At 31.5% G+C, this 24,259-nt stretch overlaps 1 protein-coding gene and 1 long non-coding RNA gene across 2 annotated transcripts; both read right to left on the bottom strand.

The window, feature by feature from the left end:
- Positions 1–871: 871 nt before the first annotated feature.
- On the bottom strand, positions 872–6,426 carry LOC118045799 (mitogen-activated protein kinase kinase kinase 5). The gene is made up of 11 exons (XM_035054513.2): positions 5,616–6,426; positions 4,535–5,158; positions 4,365–4,452; positions 4,038–4,100; positions 3,725–3,888; positions 3,515–3,590; positions 2,791–2,850; positions 2,583–2,708; positions 1,878–2,087; positions 1,674–1,771; positions 872–1,559 (listed from the first exon to the last, which is right to left on the bottom strand). The coding sequence occupies exons 1-11, from the start codon at positions 6,116–6,118 to the stop codon at positions 1,493–1,495; spliced, it is 2,079 nt and encodes a 692-aa protein (XP_034910404.1). The 5' UTR covers positions 6,119–6,426; the 3' UTR covers positions 872–1,492.
- A 13,878-nt stretch (positions 6,427–20,304) lies between these two features.
- LOC118045798 (uncharacterized) lies at positions 20,305–22,134 on the bottom strand. Its single transcript, XR_004687039.1, has 2 exons — positions 21,769–22,134; positions 20,305–21,687 (listed from the first exon to the last, which is right to left on the bottom strand). It is a non-coding gene; the product is annotated as an uncharacterized lncRNA (long non-coding RNA).
- Between the last annotated feature and the right edge of the window lie 2,125 nt (positions 22,135–24,259).

Below are 24,259 nucleotides of genomic sequence, written 5' to 3'. Positions count from 1 at the left end.
ATGTCATGTGAAGGAGCCTTAAAAGTCTCTTTTTTAACCTTTGAGCACTCCATTTCCTTGTTTTTATTTTGTTTCACAGCTCAGAAAACATGAAAAAGTTTGACCCTCGAGGAAAGGAAATAATTGCTTCCAAATTTCTAATATTTCTTGTCCACCAGTGCAATGCTAATTATATCCTCAAATTATTGGAGTATTATCAATTTTGTATCTAAAGTAATTTTTTATATCAATTTTACCCCCAAACTATTTTAATTTCTTAACCATGGCTTCTTTAAAATAATATCATTTTTTATATACAAAAATAAAATAAAATTGAATGGAAATTTAGATGGAAAGTTCTAAACATGGATGGGAGTTCTTAATTGAATTTTTTTAAAATTTTAAAAGTTAATTGATACCAAGTTAATTTTTTACATATATCAATTTTACAATTGGAAGGAAGGGAGCAGTTTGTGACTAGCAAACAATGACACGGGGGTCTGATCTGGACGTAGCAATTCTCAACTGCAGCATCGATCTACATGTAGCTAATTAAGGCTCTTCTTGTTGTTTAAACTAAAGCTGATAATATAGCTTGTCAGAACAGCAATCTGCTCAAGCTGATATCACACAATCCTCAATCTGCCCAACAACAATTTCTAAGATTCAAGACCAGCTGCTAAAATATAAAATTTGCAACAAGATTTTACAGTTGGGGACTGCCCTAGAAAATCACACTGATGCTGAAGCTGGTAAGGAAAGCAACATATTACTTGATCCTCCTTGATTGCAGGAAATATTTTAGGAGAATTATCGGGTGATTGTTTCTATAGTTAGTTTACAAGATATGCTTGTATATTATACTATATTTATCATTGTACATTCCTGGACATATGAAACCTCACCACCACATAAATTATGGTGGCTTTATAATTCGTATTAGAAGCTACAAGGATTGTTCTGTCGCATGCGATTTCCTTGGAAAATTAACAGCAACATGGTAGAAGAATAGTTATAACTTCTTCCCTACAATCTAATGACGTCAAGAATATTACCTTCGGAAATATACATACAATTGAACTTCTGTGATTGCTGAAGCTCTAGACTCAAAGCAATAGTGTACAAAACCTGCTTCTAAAATCCTTGACATGGCCTCTATTTCAGATGAGCAAGCACGTAGAACGATAGAAAGCATTGATGAAAATGACAAAGGGAAGAACAATCTACTGAAGCAAACTATGGCCACCAGAAATCCACCAGAGTGCACAGGGGTCAACAACAAGACTTCTAATTTACAGTTTGTTGTTAGCTTAGTCCATCCAAAGAACAAGCAGAGGCTCTTCCAGTACTGTGTTATCTGAAGTTATGGTTAATTTTAGCACCACATTTGCATAAACTGGATCTTGTGAATAAGACCTGATGTGATGTATGCTCCGATCCAACTGCAGAGGAGCTAGAGTAGGAAGAACCACTGGAACTGAACATGGAGAATGATGGGAGGCCATTTTGTCTTTTAAGTTGGAAGTTTCATGACGAAGTCGTTGGACAGTTTTGCTGGAGAAAAAGAATAATGCGCAAAGCTGGAGCCAGAAGTCATGCAACAGCAGGATATTACACGTTTGAGAATTTACTTAATTCTATGTTCTAGAAATGACAAGAAGTCATGGAAGGATAATGGAGAAAATAACTGTTACCTGTCAGCAGTCGTCTTTCCTTTAGTACTTCTTGAGCTTGGTAATCCTGGCAGATGATCAAATTTGACTTCAGAAGCTCTTAGACTTTGGGATATATCCTGCCAATTAATATGATATATAATCCAAATTACTACAATCCATTTTGAAAGTGAAAATGAAAGGAAAAGAAGAAAAAAAAGAGTGGGAATGGCACTGGTAGCTTACAGTCAATTTTATCCCGCTGATTGACCGGATGGTAGATGATACATCGAGCTGCTGAGAGTTTTTCAACCACCTATGTTCCAGTAACATGGTTGCTGACGGTCTCTCTGCTGGGTTTCTTCGAAAGCAGAAACGCAAAAAATCCTTGCCCTCTGGTGACAATACTTCAGGTATAGATGGGCTATCCCTCATAACTTTAAACATGGCTGCAGCCTGCACGATAGAAGACAAATTAAAATTTTAAATTAACATAGGAAGATTGAGTCCATTAGGATCACTCAATCATATACCCCAGCACTCTGTATCAAATCCAGTAAAAAGTTACATAATCTCTACATCCTTCTCCGGTCATTTCATCGAGGTAACCTTAACACTTCCTCCACCACTATGTCAGTACCAAACCTTACCAAGTACCGGGACTTCCATCACCTCAACAAAAATACAGCCAACTTGAAATCTCATTCAGTACCCAACCTTCTGTGTTTTCTTGGGAACATATGATAACAAATGAAACACGTCTGTGTATGTAATAAAATTTCATTTCTTAATGATATAGTTGATTGTATCATTTTATAAATTTGTTTCCTAAAAAAACCACATAATTCCCTCATTTTGTAATTTTTTTCTTATTGACATCTATGTTTGGTAGGCCAAATTGAAGGTCACTGTGACATAAGAAAGGAACATTAAGAAAACTCTTGTACTCACCCCCTCATACTCGCTCCAAGGAGGTTTCCCAGTGAACATTTCAATAATAGTACATCCCAAACTCCAAATATCAACAGCAAGTGCAAGATCAGAGCTGGAATCCTTATGCATTACAGCTTGCATGAGCTGCAGAGAAGGAAATTCTGTCAGAATAAGAGATACAAAATAAACACCGAACCGTATTCATGTGCATGAAGCAAGAAAATACCTCAGGAGCCATCCAGTAAGGGCTTCCCTTTAGAGAAAGATCAGCTGCTTGTCCAGTAAGCTGAGCAAGTAGTACCATTTTTATGAGCCCAGTATAAAAAAGAGCAAATTGAATCTTTCATGGAAATTACAATGGTGATTTCACATGCAACTTCAAATCACAAATGCAATAAGGTAGGATCTAAATGATGTTTCACTCAAGCTGATACCAGGAGTAACTAAATGAAAGGAATGTCAAATTGTATCCTACTGAATGTTAAAAGATTTCAAGAACAGCTGGAACAAAGTATGGTAGGACAAGAAATTTATTTTGCAAAAAAGATCACACAACCATCATTTTTTAATTTGATAGTCAACACGGAGAAAATATCTGTAAGCTGTAAAATCTCACACTTAAAGTATGAACCATCTCTAAATTTTCCCTCCTGCCCACATATGGTGGTACCAATACCATGACTAAGTGACAACCCTTTTATTTCTAAACAGTATACCAAATTTTATCGATGAAAAAGCAGAAAGGAATAAAGAGGGCATGAACAACAGAGAGGAACAAACTCTACAGTCGTATCAGATTCCATACTGCTTGCTAGAACTAACATGATAACACTGAAAGATATCCAAAGGCACAGTAGTTCAGATGCAATGCATACACATTATAAAAATTATATGCATGTGCTCATGTAGCCAATAGATTTTTGGACAAAAGAAAAGAAACAAGTACTCACAAGTTTTGCCATCCCAAAGTCCGCAAGCTTCACAACTCCAGATGCATCAACAAGCAAATTAGCCCCTTTTATATCCCTAGATATACAGAGATGTGAGATTCTCAGCTACCAAGCAAATGAAACATAATTCCACAAGCCTTTTCCCAAAAGACTGCTTAAAATGTATTCTGACACTAATTTCAAAATATAAAACAGCTCATGCTCCCATACCTGTGTATTGTCTTCATGCTGTGCAAGTAAGCTAACCCAGAAACAATATGGCGACTAAAATTACGAACTACACTTTCTGTTATGGCTCCACAATGTTCACGTACATATTTATTTATTGAACCTGGATGAACATACTCCAGATATATATAGAATTTATCATCCACCTGCATGCACAAAATTATTTGTTAACTAAATTCATAAAGATGCTCTGGTAAATATATAGAGCATAGAAACCTAAAGACATACTTGTTCAGAAGGAAAAAGAAAAGGAAAAGAAATGTAGGAACCTCAATTAGCCAGTGGAATTACTCACTATTTCACTTCCATAATACTGCACAATGTTTGGATGCTTCAGGTGGCTAAGAACTTTAATTTCCTGAACAAATGAAAGAAGTGAGAAAAGAAGATGGGAGCAGAATAAAAACCTAACCTTGTTTATCAGTAAACAATAGAGCCTAAAATCAAAACAATGTTTATCTTAATGCATATGAAGAACTAACACAGAAGCATTAGAATTAAAAGATAAAAAAAATCTAGTACCGAGTCTTCACAGCATAAAGCTATGAAGATTATGACACGTATAATTGAGTGTTTGAGAATGAAGCTACAGAATCAACTTCTCATAGACAATGTGAATCACCTGTTCTAATTGCTTTATAGACTCGGCAGATTTTGGGTCATCGGGAAACATTTCCACTTCCTTCATTGCACATAATGCCCCAGTTTCCCTGTTAGAAACAAAAAGACTGCAATTGGCATTTACTGCATTAAAATAAGCCTGCACAATAGATAATAATAGAATTCATGTACCTATTGCTGGCAACATAAACACTTCCAAATGTACCGCGTCCAATTAGCTTTCCCTTCTGCCATTGACTTTTCATAGACGTGGATTCTAGTTTAGATAGAGCTGGAGGAACTGGTACTGATGGTGAAGGGACAGCTGCTCCTGGAGGAAGAGGTAAAGGGTGGACCTCAAAATTAGCATTACTTTCACGCCATGCAGCTGAGCTTTCGATTGATAACTTGGCAATCAATGGTGATGGAGGTCCAGTTGGGCTTCTGGCACTCCGCTGGGGACTTAAATTTCGTGGACTTTGAAGAGGAGAACTGTCAGTACTAAAAGCACTGATATCCATGAATGCTGGAGGAGGAAGCCCAGGTATGTCTAATGTTCCCATCTCTGGTGCAGACCAGACTTGATTTGCTTTAGCAATCATGCGGTAGTAAGGAAGCATATCAGCAGTGTTACTCGATCTTGGTGGGCTGCGGACAGGACTTGCAAAAGGACTAGTAGGAGCGCTCCTCGTAGGAATATTGATCCCGAAGTTGTCCCGAGAAGTCTGAGCAGTACTGAAATCCGGACGTACCATCCTAGGTGACTGAGAGTGTAGATGCTCAATCATTTTCTTCATGTTTCGACCAGCAAATGTACTGTTACAGGACCACATATTAACGAAGAAAATTCAATTCAGAGCCTGGAGAACAATTTGTCTGCTAAATGAACAAAGCATCTCGGATGAAGCCACGACAAAGGTTCATGTCATGCACAACTACAACCCATAATTGATGCAGTAAGTCTGCCTTAATTATGCATTAAAAAACTGACAAAGTCATCATTAATATATTATCTCGAAAAGTGTTTCCAAAATTTGTTTGAATCAAGAAAAACATGCCACACTGTCTACCAATTTTTCCAGGATGGAGCAGAGCATCCTGCGATCTATGAATAGCATAATTTATTAAAAAACCACATTCTGTATCCTGTTTTGGAGATGAAAATGACAATTAATTCATCAGTCAAACACCGAAAAAACTCATCATTGCCTATTTAAAGATGTTTATTGAAAAACAATAAACCCTAAAAAAGAAACCCAATTGGCAAAATTACCTAGAAATTGGAGAATTCGAAGAAGATAATCCCTCTCCAACCCTATCACCCCTGTCTCGTTCTCTTTCCCTAAAACCATCGCGACGCCTCTCCTTGGGCGAAGGCAGCCTCAAGTCCCCATCTCCAGAAGGCACAGGCAATGGAAGCGGTAATGGCACAGCAACCGAAGCAGAAGTTGACCTCGGAAGGGCACCGGAATCCACATGATGATCCGGTGGTGCCACCTGCTTTTTTTGACCTGCAAGGTCTTGATCGGTTAAATGTCTTAACTTCCTTTGCCTTATAAGCTTAGGCCTTTCATCACCACCACCACCTGACCTTAAACTACGATGATTATTCCGACTAATACGACTGTCATGACCTCTCCTAATGGAAGGGAAAGTCTCTTCCGCGGCCATTGAAGAAGAAGAGAAAGATGAAGATGAACGTTTATGAGGAGAAAGGGAAGAAGAAGTTGAAGGAGAAGAAGAAGAAGAAAAGGAAATGTTATGAAGCCAACGCATATTGGCCGTAGTAAATTAATAAGGAAATGTCATATTTTGGTTGTTTTGTTGAAGAAGAAGAAGAAGAAGAAAAGGGGCTGCTGGTTCCCATCTTTTCTATAAATGTAATTAGTTTTGTAAGAGAGAAAACGAAACCGCGAAAAACGAAAGGAGAAATCCATGGGGGTTGGTTTGGTTGCAAGGTGGAGAAGAAGAAGGAACAGACAGAAACAAACGCGGTTTTGCTCTCCTCTCTCTCCCCCTTTTTGTTTTTTCTTTGTCTAGAAAGAGAGGGGGAAAGATAAAGGGAGGGGGGGTGTGACTGCAGGTTGCCAATAACTGTATTTCTAATTTATGTTTTATTTATTTCTGGTTATGTATATTTGTTGTCTTTCCCACTTCCCCTTCCTGAGATTTTGGTGGTTAGATTTTAGTTAGCTGTTTTACAGCAAAATAATAAATTATTAACAATTATTAGAGTTTTTTCAGCTCATTAATTCATTTATTTTATTATTATGTTACCTTAAATCTAGATTTCAGTAAATTAAAATAAATATATCATTAAACAATATATATATATATATATATATGCAATGAAAATAGATATTCTCACGTCAATTTGAGTATTAAATGAGATTAAATCTCTTTTTTATATAATTTTATACGAGTCCATATGCTATTTATTTCTTAATTGGACTTTAGGTTAAAGAAAATATCTCTTTCAACAAATTATATTTTTAGCTCTAAAAATAAAAAATAAATAAATTTTATCCCCTTCAATTTTTTTTTTTCTAATTTAATCCCTCTGAACTAAAATTTCTACTATGTCACCTGTTCGTGAGCTTATAAATAAAGTGCAAATGTTCTATTGTTATCGTGTTCACTTTTTATCCCAAACAAATTATAATAGCCACAAGCACACATTATTTATAAATTATTTTTTTTGTCTTTAGTGAAGCCCAATTGCCAGTACTTGAACACCTCTGGTACAATGTCGGTTTGGATTCCAAAATATGCCTAAATGCCTATGAGATAGTTTGGTCGTCGATGACTGAAAAATATATTTAAATAACATCAATCGTACTGCAAGCAATATATTATCAAGTTGTCATGTTTGAAGAAGAATCATTCAAACTTTGCATCTCCCTACTGTTTTCTTTTATTTTGGTGTGTTTTAAATGTATTTAAAAAAAAATTGATTTTTTTAATTTAAATTAATATTTTTTAGTATTTTTATATCCTAATGTTAAAAATAATTTTTTAAAAAATAAAAAAAATTATTTTAATGTATTTTTAAATAAAAACATTTTAAAAAATAACCGCAACTAAAATTACAAACACCTTCTAAAATTAAATGAGTGAAATACTTTCTAGTAAAATATTTTAAAATGTTTTTTTAGTTAGAAATATATTAAAATAATATTATTTTTATTCTTTTAAAATTATTTTTAACATCAGCATATTAAAATAATTTAAAAATATAAATTTTTTATATACATAAAAAATCAGTTTAACCACAACTCCAAACAGTCCTCAATATAATATAAAAATATAAATTTGAGTTACCAGACATTCTTGTAACCACAACTCCAAACAGTCCTCAATATAATATAAAAATATAAATTTGAGTTACCAGACATTCTTGTTAATTGTTATACACATTAATTTTAATGCAAGGTTTTCCATGCTAGCCTTTGATAGACAACCCAATTAACGGTAAAGGAGGAGGAAAGGACCGGGTCACGATGCTCACCTGACTGGTCGGGTCGTATAAATGAAATGGTTTAATTTCAAGAGTTTAAGATTGATTCGATCTGTCTTCTAGAACAACAACTTATTACCGATGCAACTCGCAATAACATTTTAAGCTGGAGTGCTTATCTCCATGGAAATATAGTATGCTTCTATTTGACTAATAGGGGAAAAAGAAAAGGAAAAGAAAATATGAACTATATATATATATATATATATATATATATGTATATATAAAATCAATCCAATTATTAGATTTGAGGTTTGTAATCTATAAATCTTCTTTTTCCACCTCACCTCCAAAATAAGTGTGGTAAAAGCAAATTTTAGGGGCATTAAATTTTTATTTTTTAATATAATAGATATTAAAGATTTATATAATTATTAATTTTAAGGTTTATAAAATTAATTGAGATGTTGATCTGAATATCCACATTAACAAACATAAAAATATGGTAAAAGTAAAATATAGAGTTTGAGTATATCTAAATTATTTTTTAAAAAAATAATAATATATTAAAAATAATTAACAAAAAATAAAAATAAATCATTTTAAATGAATAGGATTGAATGATATTTAGTTTTTTTTTTAAGTTACTTCTCATTAAAAATTGTAATGAATTAATAACACAATCACATATCATTACCTATGCAATATTTCATACTATTTTTAAAATAATCAAACAATCACACTTGTAATTTATATATGTGTGTGTGTGTGTGATATATGTGTGTGTGTGTGTGAGAGAGAGAGAGAGAGAGAGAGAGAGAGAGAGAGAGAGAGACTTATGACAAAAGGAAAAGTGGGTTAGCTTTTCTCTACTTTTCATATCATCATCTTATTTTCATCCAAATGGTCCATCACATGTAATCATTTCCCCTGTAATTTACTAACTATTTTTTTTTTATCTTAATTTTATTGGGTGGAAAACTTGAACCAATTTTCGTATAGCAATATTAAGCTTATATTTTCGGTTCAATTTAAAAACAAAGCATTCAAGTTACAATAAAATTCATAGAAAATTTAATTTATGATAACTTGACATAAGAATTGAAGTGTGATGATTTGTGTGTGTTTGATAACTTAGTGTAGAGTGTTTTTTAAAAGTGCTTTTCAATAAAAATATATTAAATTAATATTTTTTTTAATTTTAATTTTTAATATCAGCATGTTAAAATTATCAAAAATAAATTTAAAAAAATAATATTTTTTAAAATAAAAATAATTTTAAAAATACTTTAAAAAATAGAAACAACTATAATATTATTTTTGAAATTGTAGTGTATAGTATTTTTTTTAAACAACTTTTCACTTGAAAATATATTAAAATAATTTTTTTATATTTTTTTTAATATAAACACATCAAAATAAAAAAAAATAACAATTTAATTTTTTTCAAACTAAAAATATTTTAAGAAAACACTAAAAAAACATAAGCAAACTCTCCCAACCACACCATAAACAACAGAAAGAGACATTTGTTGATTTTTAGATAATTTTTAAATTCAATTTTTTAATGGATTCTATAATATAAAATACAGTTTTTTTAATAATAAATACGATGCTGGGTCTGTTTCGCCGCTAACACACAAGCCAGGGGAAACAAACGCAGCTGGTTCTTTTAGAACTTGAGAAGCCGTAAACAGCAGAAAGAGACGTAGACGCAGACGCAGTTTTGTTCTTTAAGAACTTGAGAAGATGCTCCACCAACAAATTTGCCCGTTCGTCAAGTGTCGGGGCACCATGGCTCCAACGGGCCTATGAGCTCCAAAGTTAAACGTCAACGGTCAACTACTCAAAAGAAAGGCAAGAGGTACGTGGCATGGACCCACGTGTTCAAGGAGTAATTACATTGGGTTTGGAAAATTGTGCGCGTTGCCCCCTCTTAACTGGTGAAACTCTTAACTCAAATATTATAACTTCAAAAAATAAGGTAAAGGAATGATATTGATTAAAAAACACTTTTAATCCACTTACCTTCTCATATTTTGATAAAATAAAAAACAGAATATAAAGATATGGAATAATAAGAGTTTGGTTTAACATCTTTTTAGTGTTAATATAATTATTATTAAGTTTGTTTTTCTATTGGTTTTGATAGTAAAAACATTATAGAACTAAATTTCGAATATCAAAATTAGGATTTTTCACTATTAATTATCATTAAACAATTATTTATTTTCAACCTTGTGCATTTATATTCCTGAATTATTTTTTCCCTTCGAAACTCATGATACAAGTGTTAATAATATCATGGTGAGTATGTAGTTGAATAATAAAGGCTTTTTTTTTTTTAATAGGGGTTTTGGATGTGTTAAGATTAATTATAAAATTATAATTTGAAGGGTTGAGAAATTACCACATAATATTATGATTATTGGAAAACTTTTTAATTGGCAAGAGTTTAGATAAGGAGATTAATAGTGCATGAGAAATATGTATCATTTTCAGTATGTCTTACCTATAATGAATTGTATTTTTTATTGATTATTTTTTTTTCTAAATCATGTTTCTCTTTGTTGGTTTTTCTAAGGTTCAAGATAGACCCCCCCTTGATAAAAAGAGATCCTTACCTTGTCCAGCTAAAACTTAATTATTCTAAGATTTAAATTTTAATAGTATATTTATTTCTATTTTGTATTTTTAATACATAGAGATATATTTTACAATGTAATTCATACTCTCAAATGTTAAAGTCTACAATTAATTCGTAACATTTTATTTTTTTCCAATTCATTTTATTTAACGTCGGGAATATACATTACATTATAAAATTCATATCCCAAATATTAATTAAGCAAATTGATTTTTGTGGTGCTTTTATAATTTTGGTCAAATCCTAATAAATAATCACAAACTTGTTAAGATACTCATTAATTGATTATGTATTTTTTAAAAGAAAATACAATTTAATTTATTTTAAAATATACATGAATTTTTTTAGAATTTAGCCATATATAATTTAAAATAAAGTTGTATCTCTTGAAAGAAAAAGTTTTGTTGTTTTTGCTTTAGGAAACAAGTTTATTTAATAGTAAAAAAATATATGTAGGTCACAATCCTAAACAATAAATATGAAAGGGTAAAAATAAAGTAAAGAACTCAAAATTAATCGTGGATGATCTTCTAAAAATTTAAAAAATTATTTAAAATAGACTTATACCATGATTGACCAAAAAAAGGATTAAAATTTTTCTTGGGCGGGTTTGTTATGCAAATCTTAAGACAAAAAGATATATTTTTTTAATGGATTTTAATCTTGCCAAACATTGCTTTAAACTCCTAAAGACTCACCTCAGTCACTTGGATTGTGCTTCACAACCTGACAAAAGAATAACAAAGAATAACGGAGTGGCTTTATTTAAAAAGAATATAATTGCTTTTTAAAGTATTTTTTATTCTAAAATATATTAAAATATTATATTTTTTATTTTTAAAAAAAATTATTTTTAACATCAACATATCAAAATAATATAAAAATATAAAAAATATTAATTTAAAATAAATAAAAAATAAAAAAATTTAAAATAAACAAGACAAATGAGGTTTTAAAAAAAAACACAACTCATGGCCCAACTGTTTTTTATTTTATTTTATACGAATTTGAAAGGGCCTGAACCATAAACATAAAGCTAAAACAAGATTTATCTTTTAGGAAAGCAAAAGGTGATGGAGGTTATTAAAAACCCAACCTCCTTCTGTTTTGAAAAACGAGACACCATGCCCAGAATCCCTTTTCTTCACAAACCAGAAATCATGTAAAACCTTTACACAACTAAAACGTTTAAACATGAGATTGTCAAAAGCAACAGCAGCTTCACGTTTCAATAACACTGAGAAGCAGCCACTTTTGTAAGCATACCCGAGAAATCAACAGCGCTTGCATCACCAGGTATGTCTCTAAGCTTTCTTCCTTTCGTATGAAGTTTCTTGTAAAAAGAAAAGGAGCATGTTTTAGACATAATAGGTTTTCGAATGATGGTCAGCATGTTTGTTCTTTATAGGATTAGTACCATAAAGTTTGCACCCTTCAGTATAAGAAACAGTCGCCTGTGCAGTGGCGGAGCCACAATAGAGATTAATTAGACTATATATATAATTGAAGTTGATTATTTAGGTAGAAGAACATGAAGACAGGATATATACTACAGGCAGCACTGTATATACTTACACTTTCTTCATCTGAAGTCAGGGATGATATATATATATATCATCCCTGACTTCAGATGAAGAAAGTGTAAGTATATACAGTGCTGCCTGTAGTATATATCCTGTCTTCATGTTCTTCTACCTAAATAATCAACTTCAATTATATATATATATATATATATATTTTAATATAATAACTTAACAAGTATAATTTTTTTTATTAATTACTAATTGATCCAAGCTTTTTTTTTTTTTGAATTATTATCTTCCTTTTATAAAATTTTTCTTCAAATCCTAAACTATTAATTAGTTAAGTAAGTAATCTTTTTATGCTTTATGTTTTAGATGAGTTTCTTTCATTTTTTATATTTATTTCATTGTCTAATTTTAGTTTTATTCCTTAATAATTAGTTATTAAAAATGTTAGAGTTTATTATAATTTATAGATTTGTTAAATTAATATGTACATGAATAAATATTATATGCATATGAATATGAATTGAAATAAATTTTGATGAATTAATATGTATTTTGTTATGAATTTCACATAAAAAATAATGGTGATCAACTTACTAGTAATTAAAAATGAAGTACTCAACAACTTAAAAATTAGAGACACAATAAAATAAAATTAAAAAAATATATTAATATTTATATTTAACCCACTTGTATAAAACAACAAATCAACAAAGAATTGTTGTCAATAATTTCACTAGTCCCTAGAAGATTTACAAATAGATAAATGAAAGTTTAATTGTATATATTTAGAAAAAATATATTTAATAAAATTAAAAATAAAATCATTATGAAACAGTTTTAAAATATAAAAACTCGAAATAATAATTATAATATAAGTTTTTTTTATTTTAAAAATATTCTTAAATTAATTTTACTTGACATGAGTTAGTACATGTATTTTAAATTAATTTCTCTATATATAACACATGTTTATATAAAATATAATATTAAGTATTTGTTAATAATTTACCTCACATTTAAAATTTTCTGGCTGCACCACTTAGCCTGTGTATAGAATATCCGACGTCTAATGCTGGGAAAAATTTCATCCGTCATTCTGCCCCCTGATGGTTGGTTACCATTTACTCTTTTTACTTTGTGCAAAGTGAAGCAAAGTGTTTTTTCTTAGAAGGTATTTGGGAGTGTGGTAGCGATTGTTTTTTAAATAGCTTTTCGTGTCGAAAAGCATGCCAATAATATTTTTTATTTTTTTAAAAATTATTTTTGATATCAGTACGTCAAAACGATCTAAAAAGTACAAACCGCACTCAATTTTAACAAAAAAAAATTTTTAATTTTTTCCAAAAACAGGTTGCACTTGAATGCTAAACAGTCACTTAGTGTTGTTGTTGGTTATGTTGCCTACGGTTGATAAGGCTACTACTGCTCAAGGTTGGAAGACTCTGCCTCTGTACATGCTACGAATGGAGAAGAAGAAGAAGAAATGGATACTGCTGGGTTGTTGTGGTACTTGCTGCAGTAGTGTAATTGTTGTCGGTCGACCAGATGGAGTTTTTCTGGAAACCAGTTGAGTTACTGGTCTGCTGAAAAGAAGAAGAAGAAGAAGAACACTGCTGCTACTCTTTCTTTTTATTTCTCAGAGGCTGTGACAAAAAAAGATAGATGAATTTCGGATGAAGGGCCTGTATGGTTTTTGGAAATGGAGAGCGAGAGGTCTTTGGATATGGAAGAGGATGAGGGAGAGGTTGTATGATGGCTTTCTCAGTGATCTCTGGTTGTTGTTCTTGGATGGAACAGGGGTTTTCGATATGGAGCAGAGGAGGTGATAGTGTTCGCGGCTGGAACAGGGAGGATTCCGGTCTCCTCTCCGTTCTTTCTTCAACATGTCTCTGCTGCTTTTATTTATAGGAGATCCCTAGAGAGGTATCAACTCTCTTCTTCGTTTCCATCCTCACCATTCAACCCCCTTCTGATCAATCCTTGCCCTTCATAACAAACCAACAAACCTTGTACCTGCAAAGTGTCCCTTTTTGTCTTAACTCAGGCGTGGGAGGGCGATTAATGGCTCTGCAAAAGGATCTCTCGCCAGCTTTCTTCTTGGGGACAAGAAGAACAAAATTAATAGTGACGCCAAACAGCGTCGTTTTGTTCATTTCTTTCTTTATTTTCAAGACGGCCCCGATCGTTTGATTTTCGTTAAGTTCAATTATTTTCCCTAATTTTATCTTTCAATTGAGTCCCTGGTCATGTTGATTTAGACCCTTATGTTTTGGCGTATTGTTCAATATGGTACCTCCTCTCTCTCTCTCTCTTTCATTTTTTTTTTTTAATTTTATCTTTAAATTTCCTTATTTATTTAATCTTTTTGTGGCCTAATTCCATAATATTAAGTTTTAAAATTGTGGTAGAAAAATAAAATTAAAAGATAGAAGACTGTAATGTAAAACACAAAAAAATATGTGGTCAATCTCAAAATTCTTAGATTTTTTATATTGATCCAAAAACTCATTTTATTTATTTTTCAATCCCTGGATTTAAGATTTGAATTTAAAATGTGAGAGAGAAGGTCGTCGCGAAACAACAAATGAGAAATAAAATTGTCAATTAATTATATTTTGACAACAAAAATAATCGATCTTAAAGTCATGACCTCCATTTAACAAAAGGAGCTTGATGATAATAGTTTTTTTTCCCTATTATTTAGATTTTTTTATTGGTTGATTTTTTTTTTTTTTTTAGTGATTTAGGGGGTGGACAAGTGATTTATAATGGCTTTTATGGTATTTTCATGTAATATAACTTAAAATTTGAGTTTTAATTTTTTGGTTACTAGAAATGATAAAAAAAAAAACGTTATAATAGGTGATAGGTCCTCGGCAACTATAAGCAATTTGTCATCTGATTTTAAAAAGAGAGAAAAAAAAAGGATAAAGTCATTGGCACTTAAAAATAAATAAATTAGGCGCAACCTGAACTTTTTTAAGTATTAATTAATACCCTTTGATCTTTTAAGTATTAATTAATACCATTTCTCTCTCTATATATTTTTTTAAATATCTTTTACTTTTTTATAATTTATTTAAATTTTAATCAATATCCTCTATTTAAAAAAAAATTTATTCACTTTTTTTTAAATAGTAATTCTTTTTTTAAATTCTTTTGTATTTTTTATAATGTTTCAAAGAAATTATTTTGATTTATCTTTTAAATTTTTTCTTATAATATTTGATATAATTTATTTAAATTCGCATGAAGCATTTATAAAAATAAAAAAATAGTCGTTCTTGATAAGAAAAATAACATTTAAGATAAAAAAAAAATAACATATAAATTTTAAAACAAACCAACAAACCTTGTACCTGCGAAGTGTCCCGTTTTGTCTTAACCCAGGCGTGGGAGGGCGTTTAATGGCTCTGCAAAAGGATCTCTCGCCAGCTTTCTTCATGGGGACAAGGAAGAAGAAAATTAATAGTGACGCCAAACAGCGTCGTTTTGTTCATATCTTTCTTTATTTTCAAGACGTACCCGATCGTTTGATTTTCGTTAAGTTCAATTATTTTCCATAATTTTCTCTTTCAATTGAGTCGATTTAGAGCGTGTTTGGTAGTGTGGTAGCGGTTGCTTTTCAAATAGTTTTTCGTGCCGAAATACATGCCAATGATGTTTTTTCATTTTTTAAAAATCATTTTTGACATTAGCACATCAAAACGATCCAAAAAGTACAAACCGAACTCAATTTTAGTAAAAAAAAAAAAATCAAAATTTTACGAAACGCAGGTTGAAACGCACTACCAAACGGTCCAGACCCTTATGTTCTGGTGTATTGTTCAGGTACCTCCTCTCTCTATCTCTTGTTCATTTTTTTTTAATTTTATCTTTAATTTTCCTTTATTTATTTAATCTTTTTGTGGCCTAATTCCATAATATTAAGTTTTAAATTGTGGTAAAAAAATAAAATTAAAAGATAGAAGATTGTAACACAAAGAAAATTTGTGGTTAATTTCAAAATTCTTAAATTTTTTATATTGATCCAAAAGCTCATTTTATTTATTTTTCAATCCCTGAATTTGAGATGGAATAAAGAAACAACAAATGAGAGATAAAATTGTCACTTGATCATATTTTGACAACAAAAATAATTGATCTTTAGAGTCAAGACTTTCATTTAACAAAAGGGGCTTGATGATAATAGTATTTTTCCCCTACCATTTAGATTTTTTATTGGTTGATTTTATTTTTTTAGTGATTTAGGGGGTTGACAAGTGATTTATAATGGCTTTTATGGTATTTTCATGTAATATAACTTAAAATTTGAGTTTTGATTTTTTGTTACTAGAAGTGATAAACAAACGTTATAATAGGTGATAGGTCCGCAATCACTATAAGCAATCTGTCACCTGATTTTAGAAAGAAAAAAAAGGTGGATATTGGCACTTAAAAAAAAAAAAAAAAGGCGCAGCCTGAACTTCCTTAAGTATTAATTAATACCCTTTAATCTTTTAAGTATTAATTAATACCATTTCTCTATTTTTTTTTTATATATCTTTTACTTTGTTTTATAATTTATTTAAATTTTAATCAATATCCTATATTTTTTAAAAAACTTTATTCACTTTTTTTTTAAATAGTAATTCTTTTTTTTAATTCTTTTGTATTTTTTATAATGTTTCAAAGAAATTATTTTGATTTATCTTTTAAATTTTTTCTTATAATATTTGATATAATTTATTTAAATTCACATGAAGCATTTGTAAAAATAAAAAATAGTCATTCTTGATTAAAAAAAAAAATAACATTTGAGATAAAAAAAATAACTTATAAATTAAAAAAATAAATTATGGATAGATATTCACACACATGTATCTTTGGCTTTTAGGAGAAAGATTGGTTTTCTATTTTAGCTTTTAAATAAAATTAGCAATTCTTTCTCAATTTATCAAATCATTATTAAAAAAAAACATTAAATGAATACCCTCTCTTTGATTTTTCAATTTCTTAGAGATTATTTTTTTTCTTTTATATTTGATATAAATAGAATTTATTTGCATGATAAATTTATAAAAATAAAAAATATTTATTTCTGGTAAGAAAAAAAAACTTCTAAAATATTTGTGTGCGCTAAACTATCTTTTGAGTATTTGCATGCTCATCTTTTGCTTTTGAAAAATAATTAATTTTCATTTAAATATTTAATTAGCACTAACAATTTTTTTTTTTTTTATAATTTATCAATTTTAAAAAATAATGATACAACAAAATATATCCATAATATTATCACATTTTTTACCACACCTCGATAAAAATTGACTTCAAATCCTACTCACAATGCAAACAACATGTTTGCATTTCTAAATTAAAATAAAAATCATGATATTTTAAAATGCATCAACACCGTTAACACATTCCTCTATTATACTTGAGATTCTACAGTAGCAAACCAGTTCTCTCCTGCACTCAACGCCATGAAAAGGTGACAAAATAAATGAAGACCAAAAGAAACGGTTAGGAAATAACAACTAACATGCAGATAACAATTTCCAAATGAAAATAAAATCTAACAAGCAATTACCTTCTAGATCTTCGAGTGTCTGATATAATTATCCATTGAGGGGGGAAAACAGTGATCAGCCATCTCAGTTTTGCATCGTGTAGCAGCAACTAATACAACCTCCCAGCAAAGTAACTAAGATGCTACGAGCATAAATATAACTTGCCTAGAATCTAGCCATGGATGTCTTCCTTGGTTTGAGAATTCCAAAAACAACAACCCAAGCCATCAGCTAGACAAAACAACCAACTTACTCTTACAACGCTTCTGACATCCAAGTTACTAATCTTATCTGTTGAAGTGATTGACATGAACTCCACTAGCTATACCTCTGCAGGTTCTGGCCTTTCCACATTTGTTGCCACAGGTTCTGGGCTATCCAAATTTGTTGCCACACACTTACATATAGGTAAGTTCTCATTCCGACGCAGAAGCTTCAACGATGGATGAACCTCGATATCACGCATGTATACTCTATCTTCAATATCTAGATTGCTTACATCCACCTCAATTTTTTAAGGAATTTGTTCAGCTGGGAAAATATATTTTAGAGTATTTTTGATCATCTTCAAATGGCCTCCTTTTTTGGCATTGGAGTAAAGTGAGACACAAATACACCATCAAATATTTTTACAACTTTGAAAGAATTTTTTAGCAAGGAAAAATGATGATTTTGACAAGGAAATTTACAGGTATAGTTGATATTTTTGAAATGTTTTTGTCTGAAACTTATTACCGCACCTTTATCATGCCATTTGCATTTCTTTTCCTTACCTAGCAAAGAAACATTATTTCTCAAACATGTGGTAAATCCAATGGGCAACAGTGTGCTATTCTAATCAATGCTAGTAGTTGGTTACTCTAATGTTGTTTCTGAAGATGGCATCACTAGATTGGAGAGAAAACTAAGCCATATGCAAATTAATATATAGTGGCATGGTTAATAGCACCAATAAAAAAGTTTTTGGGAGGTGTTTATTGATTTGTTCCATGGGATAGTTCATTTCTATTACATACCTAGCCAAGACATCGATGGATATCTGACAAGAAGGTGCAACAATTCTTTCAAGTACGTTGATCTTATGATCAAAACAATTGCACCAACAACCAAGGACAAAACTCAGGAGAATCACAGGTTTCCTTATCTTAAAACACAATATGGAGAAGAAATTCTAGGGCGAGCACCTAACGCAACAGAGTGGACTTATTTTTGGAAGAGAGTTAATGGCACATCTACTGCAGAGATGGTTAACAGATTCAATTTCAGGAACCTAAAGTTAGGGCATTATCCCTGTCATAATGATGAAGGCATGTTGATCAAAGGGAAGGTGTTCTTTGTAGTTGTATGGGTTCTAGTTTGTAGTTTATCTAGTCTAATTAAGACTTGATGATCTATGATGTCAACACTGTATTTATAACTTTTGCTGGAATGAACCTTACCGTATGTTTAAAATGATTTTGTCTTAACCCATCAGAATCAGGACTAGTTATATGAACTTCAGAAGAAAGATGTGGCAAAGGATTGCAACATAAAAGACTAAACTGTAAAACAACGATGGCAATTTTACATAACAGAGAGGAAAAAAAAGAAAGAAGTTCTTCAATTTAAGATGGTAATCTGAGAGAGCCATGACCATCAATAGCACACCTAAAATCCTACAAATTTTGAAGAAACTTGCATTCTAAATAGCCTATAAGTGCCAGCATGAGAAAAAAACCCCTAAAAGCCTTGAAAATTTATAGATTGTTCTCATCTACCTTAGCATTTACCCATTACAGAAAGAGAAAACACTGTATCATCCCCCACAAACCAAATCATGTTATAAAGCCTCATACTTGTCAAATTTAATCACTTTAATCATCTGAAAACCCCACAAAATATAGATAAAATAATGAATTGGACAAAAGAAAAATTTACCTTTCTTAAGACCAGGACAATTTTCTTCTCCTTTGAAAATAACAGGCACGTCAACTTTCAGTTCCATTCCCTCATCAGCCTAAACAAACACCAAATTCAATATCTTCCCTGTCTTTTCAGACGTATGTATCTATAATACAATCCAAAAAAAAACATAAAACCAAATTTTTTTTTTTTTTTTATTGAGTTGTTCCTTCCTCCAACCTCTCTTTATTTAGGAAAACTTTGAACATGAAAACTAGGTGTGTATTTAACTTTGTAATAGTTTTTGTGTGTGTTAATTAACTTTATATTTTTAAAATTTTAAAGTTGTGATTAATATAAAATATAGTTTCAACCATGCCGTGACATACATCCAAAAAAAAAAAACCTATGTCTACAATAAATTCTTAAGAAATTGTTTGATGCCGATTTATCCATATCAATATTATATATTTGTTAATGCAATGCAAGCATTTGGATTATTGGAGACTTGGAGATGGCTTTTTTTTTTGGGGGTTCATAAAGCCCATTGGTTTTTGTGGGATGTGGTCCAGAAGGATCTGTAAACCTTTATGACTCAGTGGTGTTGTTTTCAAGAGAGAAAAGCCCCTTTATGCATACAGGAAATCTCAACCATTAATTGGTTTTTGTACAGGGATAAAAACTGGGTTTCTGGTGTTACTGTAGAATCACAAAGGATTTGAGGTTATCACGATACACAGAGAATAGCTTCCACAATAGGCATGCAGATAGCAAGATTTATCGCTAAACTTGTCTGCCAAACCAATTAATGGACAAGATCAGATCTTGTTTAATGATGAGATGAGAGCAGATTAATACAGGAAATGGACTGCTAATGTCTCTTTGTAGTAATCATATCTAAAGAATGGTCAATTTTGCAGCAATCAATTACCAAAACATCTTTCCTTGCAACTGCCCAACAAAGCTAGGAGATGCTGACGGCCTTTTAATTTTGGGCCAACAGGTCTACCTGACATTTCTGATAATGCTGGAAAGAATTAGGTAGGTCTGCATCTAGTTTAGGAATCTAAGGTGGGGCAACCCTAAGCCATAATCAAGCAAAAACAACAGATGTGTTCTTCTAATTCTCCTCCTTGAAAAGTTTTACTAATCATACAGACAGAGAGATCATTTTCTTGCCATCCATAGGCTATCTATCTTCTGCAGGCTCTCTCTGCCTCTCCAAATCCGTCGTCACAATCTTGCATTTTCTCATCCTTACCACAGAAGATGCTTCACCTTGAGGACTTGAAAAGCTGGGCTTTTAAGCAGCAGCAAAAAAAAAAAAACTAAAAAAAAACATTACAGATCTGCCATCCCCTGCAAACAAAATCATCATACCAGACTCAAAGCTATTTAAATTCATAGACTTTACCATAAAACCCACAAACTTATATTAATACAACTGAAAAAGGGAAAAAGCAAAGTTGCTGTCTTAGGACCGAGGGCCTGCTCTCCTTTGAAGACACCAGGCACCACAGCATCAACTTTTCAACTCTAAGTTGAACAGAGGGAAAGTGGTGAGGCCGAAAAAAGACGTGACAGTTGAAAATGGCTTGAATCTGTTCCAAAGCTGCTAAGGATTTGATATTTTCAGATTTTGTGGGTTAAAAGGTTTGCGTTTCTTGGGCTTGGTTCCTGCTTTCATAGTTGCTTTCAGAGCCCATTATGTATCTAAGTTCTTGTAAAGTTGAAACCACCTATTCCTCTGATTTGCCTTCACTTGTATGTTGTCTAATTATATAGTACCAAAGGAATCCAGCTAGATCTGCTCAAAGGGCGAGTCTGGTATATACCACTATATTATTTATTTTGCTTGTATGTTGTTCTTGCATTGAATCTCAAGCATGTATCATCTCTTAAAGTCTGCAAACAAAAGGAGCAAGGAAGGGGTAGAAGCTGAGATGGTGGAGATTAGCAAGGGACAAAAACGCATAAGAGAAGGACAGAAAGAAGTAAGGGAAAAATCCGAAAAAATAAGAAAGGAGTTGGAGTAATTAAGAGAGGAAACTAACGTAATCTCCCTCTTTTAGCTTCCTCTAATCTTGATGATGAACCTAAGAGTGGGAGATTAGATTAGTTTCCTCTCTTTAATTACTCTCATTCTTTTCTTACTCCTTCGATATTTTCCCCTTACTTCTTTCTGTCCTTTTCTTGTGCGTTTAGGTCACTCGCTAATCTCCACCATCTCCAGCTTCTATCCCTTTCTCGTGCCTCGCCACTCCTTTCTGTTTGCAAGTCTAAGGAATGATACTGTGCATGTTAGAGATTCAAAAACAAAAACATGGAAGAACAGCTAAAAAATGATAAATACATTATACCAGACTCTCCCTTTGAGACCCTCTTGCTGGATTCCATTTCGCAACTAGCTTGAATCCAAATCCATGTTGCTTCTCTTCTACTCTATGATACCAAATCTATGCTTGCATGGATGAAGTGTGGTAAGAATGGGCATTTATAGAAAGAATTCCCTTTCCAAGAAAATATTACTTCGAGCCGCCCGTAGTTCTCAAAGCTCTGGTAGGTTTGCATCCATCCAAAGACCGACCTCTCATGATGACGATGATGGTTCCTAGTGGATCCCACTCCTATCGGTTCTCCAGTGTATCTGTTGATTATTGTAGCTCTCCCATGCCTAAACCTACGCAATGGTCATTAATACTCTCTTTGCATACTAAATTAATCAATCAATTACTCAATTTTAAGACCCACCTAAATCATGACTTTATTTATTTATTTATTTCAACTATCAAGTATCAGTTATCATTTGTTATTTTGTTTTCATACTCTTCTGCTCATCTCTATTGTCATAATAAATCATGTGTTTATATATATCACGTTTATTTTGGCCATCCGTTGAAATCTGGTTGTGACAGTCTCAATTATCAACGACATCAATGATTCTTAAACGACACTACATGAATTATTCTCATCTAATCACCAGAAAAAGGAATTCAAGACTTTTTCTAATTTGCAATCCCAAAACCGGAAACCATGTGAGGTCAAATGATGAACAACTAAAGCATACTATATTTTCACACCTTGGCTGTTGTAAACATGGGCTAATCTTCTTTTTCCACGCGGTGTATGTGTATATTTTCACACATCGATTTACTCTTTTTTCGATCCTTTTTTCCTCATTGATCGATCCCTTCAGCCAATAATCTATGAAGATGATCACGAGCTGAGCTCACCGCATTCAATCAAGATCTTTCTGACAAGATACGTGGACGGTGGACCCGCCTTCAAGAAGAAGGTCACATGCTTTTTTTTTATTATTATTATATATTTTTTAAAAAGACTCGGGTATCGGATAAGGAAATGGTCGTGACGCTTACGTTGAGATTTGAGTTCACACGTCTAAAACTCGTTTCCCAGAAGGTCTGTAATGATTAATTTTGGCTGCCATTTTGGAAAATGGATCCGGAAAGCGAAGTTTCTTGAATCATACGATTTGGAAGGTTCCACGAAGAGTAGAGGCAATAACATATGACAAGCCTTGCATGCTCTGGTTATGCAGTCAATGCAGCGGTCACTAATGCAGATACTAGCTTCAAAGACGCAAAGAATATGAATATTGCAAAAAGGTCGAAGGGCGCTGTATTTTCTAACTTCTTCTTCTTCTTTTTTCCTTTTTTAATAATAATAATATAACAAAACGTAGCTTTTCTTTAAAGTTAGCGTTAGGAAGTTTTAAAGTGTTTTTTTTTTTTAAAAAAATTATGAAAATAAAGTTTTAAATTAAAAGTAGAGTTTACTCACTTTGTTAGGACATTCTTAAAATTTAATCTTTAACATGAAACATGAACATATTTTAAATAAATTATAGATAAATAAGAAATTAATCTTAAGAAAACATTGGTTAGAATGTTTTGGTAAAACTTAAAACCTCCTAAAAAACTCTATCACATATATAAAAAAACAATTTTTCTTTGTGTTTATAAGATAAGAAGTTGAGAAGTTAAAATTAAAATCAAATGACAATCAATTTTTTAGATGAGAGATGTTCTAAGCAAAGTGGAATTTGGGTTTAAACCACCACACATGCATTGGCCAGGCTCGTGCTCGAGCTTCGAGCTGGGCCTAAGTTTGAGTTTATTATAAAATAATTTTTTTGAACCATAAAAAATTGTTTTTTTTACCAACCTGATATAATTATGGGCTTGGGCTTGGGTTTATAATTCTTTGGGAAAAGAAGAATTATTTTTGCCAGGCCATGTTCTGTTTAGTCTAGCTTATAAATGTTAAAACCTGAACAATCTCTTTCATAAATTTTTTTTGTAAACCTATATAATTTTTTAAACTTAAAAATTTAGATTTATGGCCAAAATATTGAGGTTCAATTATTGATTTATGGTGTTTAATCAAAGGTTGATAATGATGACTAAAAATATTTTTTGTTAATCGGAATTAATTCTTCAAGTTTTAGCTTTCAAAATTCACTTTAAATAGGGGTAGTGAAAGAAGAGTTTTTAATAAGTAATTTTTTCTCAAGATTTTACACATTCTTCATCACCCTATTTTTAGTGTATTCCTTTTCTTTTTATGTTTTGATTTTTCTTTCAAATTTATAGCTTAAGGCCTTGTTTGTTTCCCGGAAAGTAATTTCCGGGAAACCATTTTCCAAACTTTTCTGTGTTTGTTTGTCATTAGGAAAGTTGATCAACGGAAAACAATTTCCAGTCAGCGGAAAACACTTTCTAGTCAACGGAAAACACTTTCCGGTCAACGGAAAACACTTTCCAATCAATTTTAGTCAAAAAAAAATTTGACTTGGTTTTCAGGAAAGTGTTTTCCTTTTAGCTGTGTTTG

The sequence above is a fragment of the Populus alba genome, chromosome 5, assembly GCF_005239225.2.
Source record: "Populus alba chromosome 5, ASM523922v2, whole genome shotgun sequence".
In the NCBI taxonomy this organism is placed as follows: Eukaryota; Viridiplantae; Streptophyta; class Magnoliopsida; order Malpighiales; family Salicaceae; genus Populus; species Populus alba.
Note: the sequence above shows the minus strand (reverse complement) of the source record. Positions and strands in the feature narration are given on the sequence as shown.